Raw genomic sequence first — 22,942 nt, forward strand, 5'->3', positions numbered from 1 at the left:
GAGATTGATTTGTGTACTTAATTATAAATTACAAGCCACTGAAGGCATGGATAGAAATGGTTTCTGTGGTTAACAGAATTTCAATTTTCCTTCATCACCTACAGTTAACTAACAGCAAGCGATGTCTGAAAAGCATGAATTTCAATTAAAGGACTAAAGGGTTAAAAAGGTCAAGCTTATTTGGGGATAAACTGTGGGCTGTGAACCGCTTTGTTCCATCTCCATGTCAAAATGAATCAAACCTGTATTGATGACGAGTGTGGTAACGTAGACTCATACTGCTGTCACCTGAATTAAAACCATCTGCCACTTATTTTATTTCCAAGTCAGATTCACACAAGATGAAGGGTTTCCAAGTGGCTCAGTGGCACATGTGTTGCCTCAATATGCTTTATATATATATATATATATTATATATATATATCTATATATATATATATATATATATATATATATATATATATATATATAATATAAACACAGTGCCAGTGCTAGAAGGTGCTGACTACTATAAGATGCAGTATCCCACAATCATGTCCAGTTTTTTACTCTAAAATATGATTCCCTGGTGAATGTTTCAATTACATTCCATTGTTTACCCTTCTGAGCACTCTTACTGTAAGCTTCCTCCATCCTTGAAGCTTTCTGGCCTCTGTGAACAGCTTCCTACTTCTACAACCTACAGCCTTCAGAGGCTATTAATACTATATGTAAACCCTGATTTAGCTCAGGTAACTCTTACAGTTACTATTTTACTACACTGAGATTGTGATGTAAGTTATTGACTGAAAAAAATCACAATAACAGCCTTCCCCTTTAAGAACAAATTAGCCGTTGTCCGCAAGGGGGCAGTGCTGGTTTGCACAAAGGTATTAACAATAGCTGTACCAGAAGCAACGGATCAAACAGGTAAACAATTTTTTTGTGTGTCAGAAAACCACCCTTTGACCAGGCTGTGTACTTTTGGGCTCGCTAAACATAAAAGTGACAGAATGTTTTATCCCTTAAGAGCCATGGAAGAAAAGATATGAAAAGTAACAACAGTGGTTCACAACTGCAAGGATGAACTCACTGACAAAGCTACACTGATTTCCGTATATACTGTACACTTTATATTTACATGCTTGTTATTTAAACCTTTCTTTTTATATATCTCGATATACACAAATGTAAAGGACACTATGACTACAGCCGATAAATGCAACCCTGAATGCAATGGACTGCATGAGTTTATTAACATATTCCCATGCACTGCAAATATTAAATAGGACGCAAAATGTCTTTTGAAACAGATGACCATGCAATTAATAAATATATAAAATTGGAAGTACAGTATATTTGAAACCATCGTTGTAAGCATATGCTGAAATAACAGAGGAAAACAATTTACAAAAGAAAAGCACGGAAAATATTTGCTCAAATGCCTTAATTTGTATAATCTCGTTGAGCACAATTACTGTGTACACATTGTAATAAGCCTTAGATTGAAACACGAAATGAGTTTCTAAAATTTAACATAATTTTCTCATTTTAGTGATTACCACATTAAAAATAATTGCAGCTATTACCATAAACGACTCTGTTCCTTCTTTCTGGGAATCTCTTTTTAAAATGTGAATTTTAATTTGGCTGGCAGGATCAACTCTTTGTAAACTAACCCATCTTTGTTTTCATTCTACTGGCAGTCAAGTGATATATTAAATTGTGAGCCTGCTTGGATACGGCACTTTGGAAACACGAAAAATGACGTTATCAGTAAGTTTCAGATTTTGATTTAGTTCTGAGAACATTATTTTTCAAATACTGAGAAGCACTGACACGTATAGGGTTAAGCTTTATATATGATTATATTACTGGACTCGGAGTAGGATTTTTAGTAGGCCCACAGTGCAATAAATATAATTTTCTGTCAGCCAAGTAGCAACTCTCATTGTGCGGGTGTATATCCTCTTACTACAATTTCAAACAGTGAGACCTGCGCATTTCAACTGAACATTATAAATATAAACTTTTAAAAAAAAAAAATTTCTTCAAAGGCATAGGACATGTAGACTAACATGTTTTACCAACATCAAATAAATATGACCTACATCAGGGGGGTCTCCAACCCTGGTCCTGGAGAGCCCCTATCCAGCATGTTTTTACATCAATGGCTAAAGATCTGGAACCCCTTTAATCTTGACTAATTAAGAGAATAATTGGTTCAATGAAGTAACAGAGATTGGTTGAAACGAAAACCAGCAGCCACAGTAGCCCTCCAGGACCAGATTTGGAGAGCCCTGCTCTACATTATGTATTGTTGCTGGTTTTGAAATAGTTCAGATAGGGTACCTAACACGTTCCAGAAGTGTGAACATTTAAACCATTCTAGAATGGTCCAACTAAGAGTTTCCAGAACAACTGTGGATTACTTTGAAATACATTGCCACGGGACACAATAATGATGAGACTTACTCAAACATTATAAACCCAAATTTAACATAAACCGCATACAACAGATTTTAGAGGCGCATTGGTGTTTATTTAAATTGATTGTGAATATACATAAAACGCACAAAAATAGTCAAAATAAGTAGCATGCAACGGGTTTAAAACATATGATTTACAGTGCAGCTGTATGCGTTTCATTATAAGTTACCTGTAACTGTATATTCTGTTCCTGAAGAAAATAGTTGTGTTAAAGTAATGTTAGTTTATGGGTCTATGGGCCTTTTTCAACATCGTAAAGGCCTGTGCGTTTCGACCCGAGAATCGTTCATTCTCAAAAAAGTCGAGCTCAAACCACACATTTCTCAATTAGCGCGAAGCACAATGAATACACGAAATTGACAGAACTATGAAGCAGCATTGCATAAAGCGAGTGCACATGTGTGTTTAATTATGCGCGCGGTCTTTCATTCTTCAATGGATAAATTAGTTGGCCCGGTGTAACAGCTATAGAAACAGACCGTGCTATGCTGCTAAATTGCATTTTTGTACGGCGATGATAACCACTGCAGATTGTTAAACCACATTAACACACAGCATGTAAGAATCTGCTCAGGATTCAATTGATTCTATTGGCCTGCTCTCTTTACACACCCCCTTTAGCCCCACCCCCTTTGGTTTTTGCCAATCCTGATTGGCTGTCTTTAGCGTTCAATGCCCTTATGTTTTGCGGGCATGATTCCCGTTACTACCCTATCACGCAATGGGTATACTTTCATTAACTTTTTTGATTATAGGGTGTACCAGCATCTGCGAGTTTTTCTCTATTTTAACCCCAAAACACATGATGTGAATGTATTTTTAATTCTAATAATAATAATAATAATAATAATAATAATAATAATAATGCTAAGCCACACGCACATATAAGCTAAAATGGAACTGTACATAGAAACTGTTGAAATGACACATTAATACATTTCAGTACACTGCCCCTGTGAGGCAGTTCGGGGTTTATTCACTGACATGAAAGCGGCAGTATCACAGGAAAAGCATCTCGCCCGTAACACAAGCCAGTCACTGGACAGTGACGTGAAGATTTAAATATACGAGTACACTTGCCTGAACCGTATTCAGTGTGCGTGTGTGTGGTGAGAGAAGAAAGAGAATCGGGATTATACACAAGAATCTCTAGGGAATGAAGAGAATAAAAATCACCTCTGAACAACCACGAGAAAACTTTGCCGCAGCTTTTGTCCATCAAAATGAAGATCGCATAAGCAAACGGAGGTGCTGACAGTCGATGAAGGAAACATTTTCAAAGCAAAACCCTTGAGCTATTTTCTGACACATCTGAACCCGTTGCTTTAGCTCGACAAACACAAGCTTCCAAGGATTAAACAGATTATAAAGTTGAGTACAATAAAAACAAATCATGCTGCAAAAACGACTCGGGTTACTTTTTTTTTTTTTTTCTAATCAAGTACTATAAAATGAAATGCAAAATAATAATGTATAACGATGAGGAAAACATCGGAGAACAAATTTGTTTTCTGATATAAAAACCTGATAGATGTCAAATAAGCGCAACACTTAACATACAACACAAGGACGGGGGAAATGATGAAAGCTGGCGCAGAAAAAGTAACGGGAACTTCGGAACACATGCTTAGCTCTAGCCTTTGACATCACTAGAAAACAAAGGACCTTCTTTGTAGATTTGGGTGCAAGTGATTTTTTTTTTTAACCTGCAGTATAGCGACCTGTCTTTTCCAAGCTTCATAATGGAAGTTTTCCCGTGTGCAGAAAGAAACATGTTGCATCTCTGCACACTGCAGCTGCTCACAGCGATTCTCTGTATAGGTAAGAAGAGATAACGATTTGTCTTTATTCAAGTTTAAGCCTTACCTTATAAACCTTTTTAATATGGATTTGTGAAATTGATTAATTACTGAATTATAAACCGTTTTGCTTAACCGAACTGCTTAATTGAGCTTAATTCAGAAAACATGTTATTGCGTATCACTCACTGGCCAAGTACAACTCTATCAAATTGTGTGATGGCTCATTATATATATATATATATATATATATATATATATATATATATATATATATATATATATATATATATATATATATATATATATATATATTTATTACACGCACACACACACGGTACTTTCTCAACCAGTTATCATTTAAGACAATGTCAGTGGTTGCAGACTGTTCCCATTTCCATAATGCTGTTATGTTCCAAGTTGGATTACAGGTCAGATATGCTAAATGAATGCATCTGGTTTGTTTTTAACATCAATCAACTCAAAAACTGTTTTGTGGTTAAATATATAAGAAGACAGATTCAAATAGAGGAGAACATTGTCGAAAGAAGTTACATAAATCACCAGTTTCTTTCAGGTATATGGAGCATACACAGTCTGCTTTACAAGCATCTTTTTGCAATATCAGGGATTTTTAAAAAAATATTAACTTTGAACTCACACTCAGCTGTTACCAACACATTGGATTAATACATCTTTATTTAGCTTGAGTCACAGATGGCCACACATGTCACATGTCTAGACACTAGGATTCCCAGTTCATGTGGGAATATCCTTGTGCTTTAGTGATGGACATACCTCAAAGAAGGCTACATCAGGAAAGCTGCTTGTTGCAGAGAGGAATACGGCTGAGGAGGTCTGTGCTGGGATACACAGATGCAATCATTTGAGATTCATACCTTTAATGCAGTGGCTTAGCAAGGATTTTGTTGGGGGGTGCTGATGGTGAATCACCTGGGTTATGTTTGGGGAGGGGGCTGCTGGTGATGGATCGAGATTTTTCCACATGGCTGATATTTTTCATGTCCTACGTATTTCAAAAATTCATTTTTTTGGGGGGGGGGGGGTTTATGGCAAGCCATGCATCTTCTGTTATTAGTGCAGCCTTGGTTATGGCAAGCCATGGTGTCTACTATCAGCCCCATGTCTGTTGGATTCCCCATTGCGACTGAAACTGACTTGCAGCAGGGAGATGCAGCTTCTGTGCATTACTGATACATGAACTGCTTCATTTCAACCATGACGGTACAAGTGGCCTTCAACTTGGAAGTGAAAATAGAGTGTTTGATTGCTGCCCCAAGTTAAGGGCTTTCCAGCTTGTAATTGATATTTGTGTGGCTGCTTGTTGGTATGTTATTTATACAAAATATATCCAATGTGGGTTTAATAGTGCATGCTGTTTAAACTGTGATTGGGTAATTATGTTTGTAAGGCAAGATGCCAATCCACCCTGCTGAATGAAGAGGAATTTGTTTTCAAAATAATCAGCATGACTTGTTTCTTAGAAGATATAAAAAGGTCTCTTCAATTCATCTCCAGTTTATAATAACAAAAATGACTAAGGAGACTTGCATGCACTGTGATTTTGATATTCAATTAGAATATAAACAGCATTACTGTATACCAGGAATATAAGGTTTTAGAAAGCTTGCTTTCAGTAGGTATATAGGACATTATTCTGTTAATTCAAATCTCTTCTGTACCAATAGAGCTAGGAAAACCAGTATAGCCTTTGGGGTTTGTTATTCAGTTTGTTTAAAAAAAAGTCAGAAGAGGTCACCATCTACAGTAACTTTCTTTAGACAAATTGAAAAAAGTTTAACCTTACATTTAATTTCATTTAACTAAAAGTTAAATTTTATTGTAGTGTTTTGAGGCAGTTTTCAAGTGCTGACTGTCAAGTGAGATTTAGTGCCCTTGAAGCAAATGCAAAGGCAAAATAACTTTACAGCTTTGAAAATGAACTGTGTCAACTAATGATGCTGGTTGATAAATAACTGTGATTGCTTCAATCAAGATCGAGCACTAAATCTGTAGACCAGAGCACATGCTGTAGGGTATTCGGAGGCTGTTCATAATTGCCTTTTTGTTTGGCGTAAATGTGCTGTATTTATTTTATTTTTTTAAGAAAGCAGACCTAGAAATTCAAAGCTGTCCTTCCACAAAATCTCATGCATGATACCCTGGAGGCTGTGTACTGTTTTCCATTCCTTACTTACATGAAGGTTTTCTGTCACGGTGAATGTGTATCTTATCAGAGTTCAGTCAATTGATAGCTTTTTTTTTTTCTTGTGGCATTTTCTTTTGGCATTTGTTTTATGTACATTAAATGAAATGGTGCTGCATTACTGCGTTATTTTCAGGAGCACAAGAGTCATAGCAGGCCTGACAAAGTCTGTAGTACAAGATCAGGCATAACCTCTGAACACTCTGTGAGAATTCTGAGGTAAAACCACAATAATGTCTGCAGGGTTTTTCGTGCAGGGTTCACTGGAAAGAAACCAGAAAACTGGCCTTGACTTCTCATTCACCCAGCATTGGTCTGTGGGTACCTTTCTCCTACCTGTGTTGACACTTATGGAATCCTGTAATTACCCTTTACTGTGGCACGAAATTTGGAGTTAAAGCTGATGGAGAGAAAAGTTTACCTGTAGGTGCCTCTGTTAGCTTGATATATTTCTGCTAGTCGCGTTTTTCAAATCGGTTGAAGTTTCTGAAACTGTAGGGAGTCGCAGAAGCAGCAAACACCCTCCCATCACTGATTTTGAATCTTTTAAAAGTACTCTGAGCACTTAATCTCCCATTGTGGTCCTTGAAATAGAGCACCTAGTATAACACATTTACACAAAGCAAAAAAAAAATAAAAAATCAATATGGAAGTTTATGGCATTACAATATCTAGGACATGCTTCGTAAATTACATTTTGATATAATCCAAGCTTTGGTCTCTTTAGCTTTTAAAGTCCTTCGCACAATACTGTATAGAACTGAGAAGATACTTATCCGTACTGCATACAAATCTTTAACATTTTTGCTGTTTGAGGTTTTGTGGCTTCAGGTGGCCAGGAAGGGGAATTGATGCTCTAATCATTCGACATTTAACTTCTGGGATTTGGGGTCACGCTGAACAATAACGAGTCAAAGAATCCTCCCAGTGTTCCATCTGCGGCCCCAAGGTAATTGGATTTGATACGTGGCTGATAAGATTAAACAAAATGTGATGTGTGGAGTATATTTTAAATGCAGAGCAGAATCGAATTGTGAAATCCTAGTACAATTGATTTAACCTTATTGGGAGCTGCCATGAAATGTGTTATTGCTTTTACCAGATGATGCTTATGTGTAATTGTATTAGTGATCTTTAATGTTGACCTTTTTCAAATCGCTTAATCAGAGGAAATTATTGATTTGCTATATCACAAATCTTATAATTCAACGTTGTACAACAACAACAAAAATGTATTTAAAATAAAATAAAAACAAAACTTTGTGCTAATATTAAGATCTACAATACCAGGACAAAGACAAAAATCCTTGGCATGGACTCCAGGTGGATGGGCTCTTTACCACATTGAAAGCAGCCACTGCTATCAGGTATCAGGTGCAGCATTGCTGGCTGGGCTTGAGCAATTGTCCGTAAGTGAACTATGGCATTGGTTCAGCTTTCCAGAGTGATCAAGGGACTCGGGGTATACCAGGAGAACATGCCCCAGGATATACAAGGAGAACATGCCCCACACCAGGGCAATACCTAACATAGTGAAGTGTGTATAGATTGACAGATAGAGATAGATATGAACAAAGTTATATATCCTGTGTGAAAGCCTCACCCTTATATTCTGTATTGGGGCAAGTAGATTATTATTATTATTATTATTATTATTATATTATTATTTAAAGTTTTCAGTAGACTCTGCATGGCAGGTGTTTATGGTTCTCAAGCTCTAGCGAAGGCAGTCAGTGAATTTTCAAATCATTTCTTCAGGCTCCTGGGAGATGATGACCCTTAGTTTTAATCATCCTGACTTTCACATCAAGGTGCCTCAGATCAAGTAAAAAGCATCCTTTCCTCTTTAATTGCCTGAATGGACTGTAGGCTGTAGAAAAGTGCTGACGATTAGAAAGTGTAGCTTTTCTTTAAACAGTAGAGGTTCCACTGCTATGGGTTCCTGTAATGCCATAAACAGGTACATGTGTGTCAGAATCTGTTGGACCAGATATGGGTACGGTGCAAAAGATAAAGGGTTTTGGAAAAGCAGTACAGCGGATGACTCGGTCAGATGAAATGGATTATAAAGACAGCTGTTAAATCCCCTTTGTTTCACTGTGAATATGGAACCAGCCGTCATGCATTTGCAGGGGATAATTGGGGTCTCTCAGTGAATGTAATCTCCATAATGCAACATTATTGTGGTTTTCAAAAGATTCCGAAGATTTCAAAGGGATGCAATGATAATTATTATTATTTAAGATAGCAGTTGATGACCGATTCTTCCACATAAAAAATATCTGCTCCATATCTGCCCTTTTATTTCTCACTCTTGCTGATAATCTTCCCTTCCCCCTCTCTCTCTTCCACTTTTTATTTTCTTCATCCCTCTTTATCTATCTATACCACCCTTTTCTCTCTTTTGCTTAATCTATCTATATCCCCCCTTTCCTTTCTTCCTTTTTTTGTCAGACACCAGATTGCAGCTTTGGAAATGTTAGAAGTATTTAAAATCACTGCAGTGATTTCACTGTGAATATAACCTGTGAGATAGTTGTATGTTTTGAACTTCCTCAGCTGAGTACAGTACTAGGGGTGGAAAGAGGCTGTAGGTGTATTCTATATTTACTCTGTATGGAAACAAACTCAGGTGCTCAAAGCTCCCTGTTTCCTGTACTACCCGGTACAGTGGAATTTCCTGACTAAATTAGGGTGTCTAACTCTCTAAATGTGAAACTTCACAGTCATTTGTTACCGTCAGAGACTTGAAAAACATAAGTTGTATGTCAATGGTCAGAAAGCTCTATAAACTCTTTAAGTAAAACACTATGTGTCAGATATTATTGCCTATTAATGTTGTCTTATAATATTAGGTGTGGTATGTCAGCAGCTAACGTGCATATTAAGTAACTGAGCTGCTCTTGAAGGCCGTAATACCAAAGTATCAACTGCTTACCGTTTTCTAACCAGACTTCTAGCGCTACTTTGTGTGTTATTGAGGCAGTGTGGTCCAGTGGTTAAAGTCCAGGGCTTGTAAACAGAAGATTATCGGTTCAAATCCCACCTCTGCCCCTGACTGACTCACTGTGTTACCCTGAGCAAGTCACTTAAGCTCCTTGTGACTCTGCGTATAATGCGCAGTTCACAGCCTACCTCTGTAAAACACTTTGTGATGGTGGCCCACTATGAAAGGCGCAATATAAAAATAGATATTGTATTATTGTGCAAGAGCCAGCCGTTACTGTAATTGCAAGACTTTGTTGATTAGTTTGGCTACTAGACTGTGTAGTATCTTTTAAAAGGCTTGGCAGCTGTGCTTTCCTAACAGAGGTAATGATATCAGTGCAGTAAAAGGCACTGAGTGGAGCTGCCTGGGTTATGCTTCGTAAGCATCAGAGACGCTCAGCAGTTTTTTTAGTCACTGCTTTGTTCTGGTTTTAATGCCTTGTTCCTGCTTCAGACCCATGAATACCATTGGGGGGCTTAATACCAGTAAGTCTACTGATCCTGAATTCCAATTTATTATTATTCTCACGGCCTTGCCCTTACAAAAGTCATTAGTTTAATCCCAGGATTTTGCAGTGAATGTATTTCCGTTGTAGGAAATTGTTTCAAAATAGACCTTTTTCACCTGTACAATAACATGAACCCACACCAGAGTGTTATCCAGGGTCATTGTAAGATGATTGTCTCTGGGGAGCTATACTGGAAGCATGCACGCAAATTAATGACTTATTGCATTTCGCAGCCATTGCCAATGATCTGTGCCAATGCAGTAGTAGGGCAGCTATACTGGTGTGTCTCATTGGTAGAAGTGGGATAAGAGTTTGACATTGTGCTGGAAATGCTCTGGTTTGTAATAGGGTCACTACACTGGGATTCAATTTGTTTACCAGTGGTATTTTTCTAAAATGTTCTGTGTGAGCTCTATGAGTAGCTTGTGTCAGTTCTTTTGATTCATGTGTGCCTCCATATTATACAATTTTATATACTAATATAGAGGGCACAGAGACACTAGATATAGCAGCAGAATTGTATGTATGGACAATCAAAGAATGGCCAAATATTGGGGTGTTTATTGTCTCAAAAGCACCATTTTTGCACCAGAGTATCATTATAAGCAGCTTCTGCTTTCAAAGAATGAGGCCACTGTGGGTTCCAGTTAATTGAATCGCTTTCATCTGGTCAGTTTACTGGAGAACACTCGAACAGTGGGTCTTTTTTATTTTGATGAATATTCAAAGCTACAGGAGAGGGGAGGTAACTGGAGTCAGGTGTGACTAAGCTGAAGGATTTTATCTGAAGGATTTAGCTTGACTAATGTTCACAGCACTGGAGGAATTATGTATAATAAGGAATACTGCATTAAATGAGCATTCCAGAGATTATTTTACAGAATTACAAGAGCTGCTTCTTACCAGTACTGGACCATTAATCAATCCACGAGGAAGATTAATCAGGCTTTAGCACATTAGGAAGTACTAAGATAGTTTAATAAATAATATTTATAATATAAAAAGGTATGACAGTGGTAGAATCCTACATGTGGTATTTTTTGAGCTACCATTGCTATTGGAGATACGGTTTTAAGGGTGTAGTACCAATAATCTCCTAGTGCTGTTTATATGAAGCTTGGGCAAGGCAATTAATTTTCTGAAAGCCAGTAGGGTTCATGAAAGTCAGTAATGCATACAGTAATGGTTTGTAGGTGGCACAGTAGCTAGAAAAAAAAAACCACAACAAAAAAAAAAAACATGTAAAGCCCCCAAACGGAGGGCCAGGCTTGTCAACACATGTTGAAGTGTACAGGCCAGCCTACTTAATGTTGAGCAATTACTGTAGGATTTTGAAATGAGTCCTCGGTACCTGGACTAAAACAACATATTTTCCTCCCTGGCTTGAAGGGAGCAGCTGGAAATACCAGTAAAATTTGCTTCTAGGTCTGAAAAAAAAAAAAAAAAGTAAAAGGTGCAGCTAAAAACCAGTCGAAAAAATTTTATGCTTTCCTAACTGCCGATACTCGGACACACTGAATTCAAACTGTTTTTTGTTTTTGTAATTTATTTCTGTACTCTATATTCTAAGCAGAAAGAACACAATAATGAGTTCTGTTTTAAATTCAGGCAGACCAGGGAACATGAGATATTGTAATGACGGCTGTGCACCTGCGCTGTATAAAAAGGTCTCTTTGCAGCCCCAGTAAATTGCATCTCTAGTTTATGGTTCAGTACAGATGAGCGATTCCTGAAAAACACACAATCCCTTCCAAACTGAGGCAGCATGGGGCTGAGAGATTCTCACTACAGTAAACCATCCCATATCCGCACGTCACATATCCGCCATGAGCAAGCTCTTCATCAATGTTAGTTTGTTATTGAACAGAGAAGATTAGTTCAGATACTGTAGAGCCTAGCAAAGTTTTCCTTCACTGTGTTGTATGTGCTCTGTATGCAACCATTGCTGGTAGTGTGACGTGAGCTGTTCAGTGTGTCGATACGATATGTCAATAAATCCTGTTTGCCTGCGGGGGGGTGGATCAACTTCAATCTTCGTCTCGATCTCCAGCCTGCCAGTCAGCAGCGAATGCACGCACCCACACTGCAGACGGCTACCCTGTCACTAGCATTAATACCCTGTATATTTCTAAACAAGGGATTATGGGGAGCTCCCTAATAAAAGCTGAATCACATCACAATAATTGTGTGGATATAGTAATTGTTTCAGCTGTGTATAATGGTATTTAAAATAGGATGCATTCATCCGACTTTTTACTCTGTTTCCACCGCAGTCGGTTAAGCGATGGATTACTGTATTAGGATAGTTTTGAATTTTTTACTAGAAAGAGTGCATGACCACATTTTCCAGATGCAACAATTTATTGCTAATTTTCATTAATTTCTAGTTGATGGGCAGATTTTTTTGTCTTTATTTTGCAGACTACTTGGATGGGTGCTGACATTTATTTTAAAAAGCGTTTGTGATTTTTCAATACTGGTAATTAAAAACGTCCGTAACAAACTGTTGTGCCCTGGCTTCCCTTTATAATATCCTAATTAAAAAAGGATGCATTAAAAAGATTATACCTGGTCCACATTAATTTGAAATGTTTTCGGCTAAAATTGTCATGCTTGAAAAGCTATGAGGTCGTTCGTGTACGACACATTTTCAGCAGTTGAAATCTCTCAATATTATATGATTTGAAGAAGAGCCAGAAAAGATGATGGACAGTTAAGCAATACAGAAAAATGATTAAACAAGCAACAGACCATTCAGAATGATTTTTTCAACAACAAATGGTATTTGCATTTATTACAGTTTATTTTTATTGAATGGGCAGAAAAACGTGAGCGCAGTTATAATTGAGGAGATGTTCCACTGCTGAAGAGAAAAGCCTGTGAGCCTGACAGAGAGCCTGGTAATCTGAGAGCTTACAATCCTTAGGAGATAAGCAATAGATAACTTGCTACAAAAGCAGAGGCTCAGACCAGGAAACCACAGTATAATTGGGCACAGCTGCTAGCAAAGAAATGTAGAATAGATGTGAGCATGGGGTTTAAATTACCCTTTTTTCCATTGGAGATACTGTCCAAAAGGGGTAAAGGCGTGCTAGCAGGGAGTAAAGGAAACCAGACACCCAGCCTACGTTCACTGTCCTCTCTGCCTTTTATATATAAAAAAGATTTAAAGTGGAGTACTGACAGCCTCTTATCTTCCAGAGTCACAGGACTCTTTATTAAACAAGTAAGAAATTTAAAAGAAAAAAAAAAAAAACTGACTGCTGTTTGATGTTTTGTTTTGGTTCTTTTTTTTGGTGAATCAGATACATGGGAAAGATTTATAGTGAGTTTCAAAAATAGATGGTGGATTTGCTACATGAAGTCAGATATTAGCCTCAAATTTATGACTGATCAGTCATGTGACATTTGATAATTTACAGAACCTGAAACTGCCTAAAAGGTTTTTTTTTTTTATCATGCTGTTTAAAAATGAAAAGCACTAAGCGCTTAGTTCACACAATCTAGAATTTAAGTATAGCTTTTAAAGCAGTGCTCGTATTTACAGTGTACTGGGTTAGAAAGTAGCCGGTATTCTATTTCATTGTTTCTAAGGTTAGATTTTAATACATACAGATGTGAAATTTAAATCTAAAACATTGCTGCAATCTGAGATAAGAGATGGAGATGGATAAAGAGATGGCCTCCCTATGAATAATATAATAAAATCAACATTCTGTTGATTGTTGTTGGAGTGAACATTTGAAAAAACAAAAGCTCATTAGCAGGCAGAACCACAATAACACTGAGAGCATGTGTATTCTCAAGCATCGTTGGCTTTACAATATTCAAATTCCCACCGCAGTTTCTTTCAAGGTCATTGTGTTATATTTAGTGATTCTAGTTTGAGCAAGCCTGTCTTTGCAAACATTGCTGGGGTAGCTTGTCTTGTAGACATTTACCACGGCAAAGTAAAAACACAGCAAAGTGTAAAAAGCATAGTGAAAGAATGGTAAAGCAAAGGTAAGCACGGTAAAGCAAAGGGAGGTATGGTAAACCAAAAAGAAATGGAAAAACCATGGTAAACTATGGTAAAAGGTGGGCAAACTGCTAAATTGCTTTGTAAATTTACTGTGTGGTAAAGAGGAAATCCATTTGGATTATTAGAACGTTGGCAATGCTTCCTTACTTCTTGCAAAAATCCAAGGATATTCTTCTTAATAAGACCCGATTGTCTAACTTCTTAAAACCTGTCATATGTCAGTTGCTAAGTTACATTATTTAGCTGTAGTTGGTGCACTGAGGCAGGTAATGGGTTTATAAAGACTGCAGGGACAATGAGGAGTAGAAGCAGGTAGTCGACTGAATTCAACAGACAGGTTTGGTGTGCTTTATAGAAATGGATTGCAAAGTATTAAGTCATTTCTGTAAAAATTGCACAAGAAGTGTAGCCAGCTACAAAATTCATACATACCAGTACACTAGACACGAGTACACTACCTAAATCTGAGAAGAGAATGCTTTTCAAATGAGTTGACAGGTTTGTAATTGGGCACCGTTTTGTTTGAATTGATTATCCTTCAGGCCACACTAAATTGTCTGAAACACTAGAGGTTTTTTTCTGCTAGTGCTAGATGAGCATTGTATTTATAAAATCCAGTATCTGGACAAAGGACCTCTTAACCTTAGCATGCAAACTGGCCTAAAAGCAACTGAATTATATAAAAGGATTATTATTCTGTCCCAGGACACAAGTGGATTATATATATATATATATATATATATATATATATATATATATATATATATATATATATATATATATATATATACATATATATATCACACACACACTTGTTGTTTTTTTTTAATTGGTAACCCTTCAGATTCAGAAGATTTAAAGATAAAATTATTAATGTTCTGAACAGTGTTTTTTTAATGAAAGTCAATGAGACGATATTTCATAGATAAGAACTGGAATACTGATGTTCAGTAAACACATCCCAAACAGTCTGTTTCCTGCCCAAGCTCCCTTCCTGTCTAGCCCACTGAGCTTCCCACATAGATTTTTATCAGTGGTCAGTTCCCACCATGCAGGAATTATTGCTCAGTAAGATGCACTGGAGCACCCTGTAGAAAGGACCTTTGCACCCCATTTAGTACCTGCTGTAGAGTTTTATTGCCGGACCTCCACTGGATCTGTGAAGCGCCTGTGCCCAGTAGTGTGGGAAACGGTCGTTAAAGTTGATGTATTGAATCTGCTTATGCTGGGAATCTGCTAAAGGAAGTACATTCTGTAATGGACAAAACAAATGGTGCTGTTGAATTGAAGAAACAATTGAAGTTTATTGGTTAATAAAAGTGTCAGAGGTTAATATCTCTTCGCCTTTTGTGTTTGAAGCCTGCGTGTAAGAGGCGGCTTTGAGCCAATGATAAAAATAGCTGGCATGGCTTCTAATGTGTAATTTTATAAGGCAGGTGTTTTAAATCATATCTCCCTGAAGCTGTTTCCTCAGAAGTCACAGCCACTTTGTATAAAGATTTGACCGGGATTCAAATTTCACTGCAAAAGTACAAAAAAATTAATAATTGGAATTGGAACTAACCATATTATCGACTCGCTTCCTGTACCCAGCCAGCCTGCTGTCTTTTGTTTTGGCTCGGAAAACATATGGAAATAAAATAACTGTGATACAGCTGGTTTTACTGAGATAAATCGGCCAGTCCTTATTTGGTCTTTTCATTTCAAACGGCAGAAAATTGTCAATGAACCTCGCCCATGCTCTATTGTCCAGTGAATGCAGAGTCTGGATTCCAACAGCTGTGTCTCCCGCTGTTGTTTGGGTTACCTTCCATGTCAAGAAGACGAACTTCACAAGGTGTATGGCAACTTTTCAGCTGGGTAGTGGAAAAGCCACACACACACACACACACACACACACACACACACACATCACCTATCCATTATTGCATTCTGCAGCTGTAATGAACAGCTGAAAACTAAACACAAACATGAATTACATTTCAATCATGCAAATTACTGTCTGGCGGAATACAAACTCTGCCTCCACATTGAGCGTCTGTTCTTTTCAGTACTGTAATTGAAAAGCTGAACAAAATGGCTGAAAATGGTTTTATATTCAATCACTGCAAATGCGTTCACTTGTTTCAAATCCCTGACGAGATAATGAGTATTTAACGTTTATTCAGAGCAGCCTCTTTAGACATTGTTTGTTTAATCTTAATTACCTGGAGCGAATCTTCAAAGTCAGGACGTCATGTTGTCTTCCCATCAGGACAGGTCTAAATGGAAGGGGTAGTGCTATTTGAGGGTCCTTGTGAATTTGAACACATATTTTTATAATTAACCATCTTATTTTCCATCTATGACTTTCTGTGAAGATTCTTTCTCATGCATTTTCCCTCAATTTGTTTGGGTGATACAGTCCACTGTTCTCCACTAGAAAAACCTGTAGCAGAGTCTAAACTCTCGGATCACAAAACATCTTGCTTCAGAATTACACAAAAACCCATAGTAAATTAGGCTCTTGTCCACCTACACCTGTGTTGGCATCATTGCCATGTCATTGATAAACTCAAGATACTTGAGGGTTAGGGTTAGGGTTAGGGTTAGGGTTAGGGTTAGGGTTGGTTCACAAACTTCCACTAGAAGTTTGTGAACCAACAAGACAAAGTTCTGGGATGACTGCAACTAGGAACCGCATGAGCATTGAAGTTCTAATGAGGCTAAAATCAACACAGAGTACAATCACTGCAGTTGAAGATGAAAAGGTAGCCAAGGATTTAAGTATATGGACACTGCAGCTTTAAACTGTTTGGACAGAAGCCTGCAACTATTTTCAAAGTGTTTTGCAGACTTTGTGTGCTGCTTTTAGGCATGCTGTTTTGTCTATTGTGTAACCCAGTGTGAAATGAATGCTCTGCAAAGAAGGACACCCTTCTAGGTTTGCTTTTACTTTACACTGTGCTACAGGGTAATTTCAAAGTAAGTGCAGGCCGGCTGTTCAGGAAATATGAACAACAGTAACCTTTTTCTGTGTTCGTATTTTATTTCGAGCATCAGGAAGGGACTGAATATTAAAGAGGAAGTAGTCAGAGTACTGCCCTCATACATTGATGTCTGCCATCATCCCAAGTAGTTCTTACTGCATTTATTCAAATGTTGAGTTTTTTCTTATTTTTTAGCACCTTCTAGGGACCTGCTGTTTATGGTTTGCAAAACTTTAGCCAAAGTGGCAAATCACTAGAATAATTCTATCCTGTAACCTGGGCTGCATGTGTCAATGGCAGGAGACTAAAAATGAAACGCAGATCCTGAACCTGAGGTGAAAGCAAAAAATATATATAAAAAAAAAAAAAAAATTGAATAGGAAATACCCAAAACATCAAAGGCACCCAAATAAACTGTTTTCAAAATAGCTCTGTTTTCTGCCATCTCTGCATTCATTTAGAAAAGCTCACTGGCCAAAATATAAGTTCTTCCTTTGTTAATTTCCTTTTCAGCGTGATATTTTATTACCTTGTTTTTGTTGGTAATGGCTGTCTTTCATTCCCTTCCTGAGGCAGCACACATTGATTTGTGTCCCTTTTCCCCCAAAGTAAGCATTGTTTGAAGGTAGGCTTCTATATTGAAAAGTAGTGAAGCACAAATGAGTCGCCTTTGGCTGAACTGCCCCGCCATTGACTCTCCGAATCCTGGCAACATCATCTATTTCGAGACAAAAGCTCTTGGTACCTGTCCTGGGATGTGAGGCTGGCCAGGGCTGACTTTGTCCCTGTCTTTTCCTCCCCAGTCCTGCATTAAGGCAAATTAAGAACAGCAAAGCAGTAAATGTATTGAGCAAATCAATTGAATGACATGGGGACTGAATAATAAGGTGGATGGAATAGTGCAGCAGCATTGCAGGCATATTGCGTTCTTCACAAGAAGAGGTGGTTTCTGTACAGAGTTCCCTGCTGTTGCAGGATCAGCATACTGCCATGTTGTGATTCTGTATGTCCTTTGTACCGTGAGGTCTGTTTCTAGCCCATTCACTATAAATCTAGTATAAGTAACTGATTACACAATCCTTACAAAAAACAGTGCAAAATGCAGAGAGGCCTTGTACTGGAGTGTGTCCATCACACTGGCTCTTGACAGTGCAAAACAATAAAAGCTGGGAACGATGCCAGCGTTTACCATTTCTAGAAATATTTACACAGACAGGCAGTCATTCATTACACTGTTATTTATTTATCTTTTCTCTTGAACAATTTGAAAATGACAATTTAAAGTCAGTATATGTAAGAGTAAATAATAAAATATTTGATGCCATTCAGGCTTTGAAGCTATCAGAAATGTAATGTATGGGCATTGTTATCTGGCATTAAATTTCCACTGCAGCGCTGTGAAAACAGGAATCGGGGATGTGTCTTTTATACTGTATGTGATTAACTCAGACTTTCAGATTGTCTTCCCATGCTTAATATTGACAGAGATTTGTGGAGAAGCTGTACCAACTGTAAGAGCAGAGTGTTTCCAGAGCTGCCAATCCTACAGTTCTCAATATGCCATAGCAGCCAAACAAATTAATCACCTGATAGCGAAAAAACCTATATGGTGCCTCTGTTTTCAACTGCTTCTCCAGTCCTGCTTTTGTTCAGCGCTTCCAAATTCCCACAGTTTACAAGCTTAGCTAATTAATATTGCTCTTTTGTATTCAGACAGATCATCAGTAGCTGCCACCATCCTTTACCACTCATTTTAATGTTTCCAGATTCTTTCCTCTGATTCTTTCTCTGTCCCAAATGTTTTTCACTTTCCCATGGAGGCTGTGGTCCATCAGAGGACCTGGGGTTGAGTTTATGGCTGCCTGGGTCTGCATGTCCTCTGCTAGAGTCAGTGCTGATTACATTCCTGGCAGAGGCAGATCATTGTTAGCAAGCTGGAATCTCTTGCAGGGAATTTGTTTGTTTAGCGAAAACATTTCCCTCCATCATCAGAGAAACTGGGAATGTAAGACTCCGATAAAGCTTCTTGTTCTGTGAAAAGAAACATTCAGTCTAATAAAAGGACATTGCAAGCAAAGCCAGAGACATTCTTAAAATGTTGAGCACTTTTGTTAATGCTTTTAAGGACAGAGTTGTCCTTTCATTGATGTGCAGTGGCTTTAGAAAAGTGCTAAAATAGGTGAAGTGATTTCGGTACTATATGACTGTTCCTTTCTCCTCAATTAGAGTCTGACAACCAACTGTGACAGGAAACTAATCTCTCTCGGATTTAACAGGCCACCCAGTGTCATCCACTTGGATAGCTCACTGATAATTAAGGGGTCACTTCTGTACAGTGGAACCCAGTTTATAAATGCATGCCTGCTGACACCATTCCACTTTCTTAGGGACAGTTCTGGATGGGGAGGAGCGTGGACAAGGCACGACCTGATATAATCCTAATACCGCTTGGAATAATCGAGATGCCCTTTTAGTCTGATTGGTCACCTGCACAAGCCCCTTTAACACTGCAGAAAAATAAAAAAACGATTTAGAAACCTAGGAACGATAGCTGCACTAACCCAGGAATGTCTGTGTACTGTATGCATTTTTATTTTGGTAAAAGGTATTGAAATTATTTCTTTTTCTGATGGTATTGATTGCTACCTTATCTTTCTTTCAAGGATTAATCACTAAAAGGTTGAATGAGTGAAGTAATCCTGTTTCAAGTGATGTAACAAGGAATCAATACTTTGAGTTGTTTTATGCCACTCTTTCAGCATTGTTGTTTATCAATTAAGTCTCAGAAGGAAGCTGCAGAGTCATGTGCTGGGAATGTTTTAAGAGCTGTTCAGTGTTCCAGCTACTGGGAACCTTTTCTTACAAGAGGAGCTGGCTTGCAGTTTTGTCCAAATGAATAAAACATGTTTGTCTTTGCACTGTGTGGTCCTGATTTCATTACCAAGCTAATATTAGGAACTTATGTAGGATTTCAGTCCTAACACAATCAGTGTGTAACCCTTGCTCACTTCAATGTAGGCTGGCCCTGTACTGGAGTGTGTCCACCGCACTGGCACTCGACAGTATTTAAACAGAACCACTGCCAGCTGGAAATGTTAGATAAGACAGTCCAGCCAGGCCAATCTTTACAAGCCATTATTGATCAACAATTAAATAATTTAATAAGAATAATTTCAAACATGAACACTGATGTTCCTTAAATACGCCAATGCCTTAACCTTTTTTTCACTTGAATAATTTGAAAACAATAACACAGTAGAAGCACCCATTTAATGCCCTGGTTTATTTAGCTATGATAAACTGTAATGGATGGATTTTATAGATTGTCAAAAGGAATGATTATGAGCCATTTATCTAGCAGTGTCACAAGCAATGGATAAAGTGTAAAGTGTTAACAGTAAGTTTGTTGAATGAACTGTAATGATATGTAAAGGTTTGACGTCCATAAGTGCGAGAAATGCTATTTTTTTATGCACCCCAATGCCAGAAAACTATCGTTCTTAACAACAGTGTCGTCATGCATGTTCATCAGATTGGTCGGCCTTTTTCAAACCTGAAGATTACGTTAAAAGATGGGTTGGCAAAAGTCGGCATGCATCTATCAACACCATAACTAAGACACTAAACCCTGATCCACAATCACTTGAAAACTTGAAGCATGTAGATGTACCAACATAAATGCTGTCCCTCTTCCTTAATTATCTAGTACCAGATCTGCTCCAGAGTCTCCTACAGCATGTATACATGCACCTGTGCATTTAGTCCCTCACATCTCATTATGAATGATAAGGCATCCTGTTTTTAAAGACTTTTTCGTCTGACTCTGTTTGGAACGTCTCGGCTGCTGTGTGTGTGGACCTGCATGGTTAATGTGATGTGATTTTACTGTCACTGGACAGCAATTTTTCCCAAATGCTTATGGATGGATTTATTTTAGCGAATTTCATGTTTCTAGCCCACAAAGCCATCCAGTCTTAATAATAACAAGCACCACAGACTATTCCAGTGTTGACTCCCAAAGCACTAATGCTGTATTTGTGGAGATTCTGGTTTGTTGCAGAAACAGATCTGAATGCCTGAAGCCTGCTTTTAAATGGCAGTATTTGTAGCAAGTGCAACAATTATGTGTATTTAAGGTTAGCATTGTAATGTTAACCTTCCTCATAGCTCATTGGCGTAAAGCTGCTATTGCAAAGTATTAACAGAGAATACACTTCCATTTGTCATGAGGATTTGTATTGTATGTCAAGGAATAATTTTGCTTGCAAAAAGTAATTATGACGTCGGATGCTAACTCTCTATTTAGCTCTTGTTTTAAATGAATATTAAAGGGCAAAGGCCTCAAGCAGTCAGTTCCTTCAAGTGGAATGCGAAACTCCTACTGAAACATCTTTTGAAATCATTGAAACATCAACACACACAGATGCACTTGCAAAATAATGAGACTGCATGACTGCGTCATCAGCGCCCGAATAACTAACACACTCTATTTGCCTGTTCTAGTTATAATACTTTCCAGAAAGGTTAGCCCTTTTCAGTTCTGTCTGTTCTTATGTATTAGGAGCAAAGCATGAGTCTCCAAATAATAAAATAACAGATATTGTAATACCACCATCTCTTGAATATCCCTCCAATCTTTTCCATATACACGGTGAAGTAATCACTATGAGAATACTAGCAAGCACAGGGGCTTTTGATGATCAAACATCTCACAAAAATGTTCTGCTCCTGATTAGTCAGAAAGGGATGAACTATGAGTGTAAACGAACGTACCGTTTTCATGGAATGAGCCAGTAACTAATAAATCTGTGGTGGGGAAGGTAGATGCAGAAGGCAAATGGATGATATTTCATTGTGGTTGCTTGGTTCTGGATAGACAATTGTATCCAAGGGCTTATTACAGGGGTGGGCAAAGTTAGCTCTTCCATCCCAGCTCTTTGTTCCAGCCATGATCAAAATTGTTTAATTGAACAATCTAACCTTCATATACATTCTAAAGTATTTACTTATCTTAGCTATTCAGTTTTAACTACTGAACCTACAGTGAAGTGTCCATTTAGGACTGATATTGGGCACCCCTGGGTAACTGGAATTGTCAACGACCTGTTTTCCTATCTGACAAGCCATTCTGGGTAGTGTTATTTTCTCAGTATTCAACTGAATGTAGCCTCGTAATCAAAGTGGTGAAGGGGCACGCTTTTAGAATGGGATGCAATGTGAATAGCAAATATGCCTATAGCTAACTAATTAGGAGCATGTAGACATTACCCAGTTTGGCATTGGGGAAAAAAAAAACTAATTTCAAGCTCTGATTGCTGGAAAACTGCAGCAACCGATGGCCGGCTGGCTTTCTTTCTTTCTGCAGCCAAGAGAGCCGCTCTAACTGTGCTGATATCCACATGTGCTTTCAGCTTATGCATCCTGTCCTGTGTTTCGATCTAACACGGTTTAGATTATCAGTGCAGACCCCAGACAGGCAGTGCTGTTATAGTGGTGCATGTTCATGCTGCAGCTTCTTTTTAGTATTCTTGTGTGAATATCTCATAATTGAATACATTTTGAAATACATCAGACACTGAACTGTACAGATTGTTAGATTTGAAAGTGGAATTAAATAAACAGTACCCTATACATAAAGCTAATTTGTGTTTTATATAAACCCTCCAAGTATTTAAAGAATAAAATAGATTGTTGATGTTACGGGGGGAGCTCATGTTACAAGCCAGGGTCCAGGACGGGAACTTGTGGCACAGTGGCGGTGAAAAATAAAGGCACAATTCTGTTCACTGTGGGGCTTCGATTGAAAAAATGAGTGTGCTGATGAAAGGGCCTGCCAAGCGTAGGTAGCAGTTGCACAGCCTGACTATGGAGAGAATAGCTTTATCCCAGCCTTCCAAACACTAACCTTTAATAGGCTTGTTAAAGTCTTCCATTCAGCGTGCAGAATTGTTCTTTTGTGT

At 37.9% G+C, this 22,942-nt stretch overlaps 1 protein-coding gene across 1 annotated transcript in view; it reads left to right on the forward strand.

Moving 5' to 3' along the window:
* The first annotated feature begins 3,446 nt into the window (after positions 1-3,446).
* Positions 3,447-22,942, forward strand: part of LOC121300355 (transmembrane protein 132C-like) — a 113,693-nt gene continuing 94,197 nt past the window's right edge. Inside the window, exon 1 of the mRNA XM_041228916.1 lies at positions 3,447-4,290. Coding sequence (XP_041084850.1) covers positions 4,212-4,290 — 79 coding nt within the window. The 5' untranslated portion in view covers positions 3,447-4,211. The remainder of the gene's footprint in view (positions 4,291-22,942) is intronic.

This window comes from Polyodon spathula, chromosome 25 (assembly GCF_017654505.1).
Source record: "Polyodon spathula isolate WHYD16114869_AA chromosome 25, ASM1765450v1, whole genome shotgun sequence".
In the NCBI taxonomy this organism is placed as follows: Eukaryota; Metazoa; Chordata; class Actinopteri; order Acipenseriformes; family Polyodontidae; genus Polyodon; species Polyodon spathula.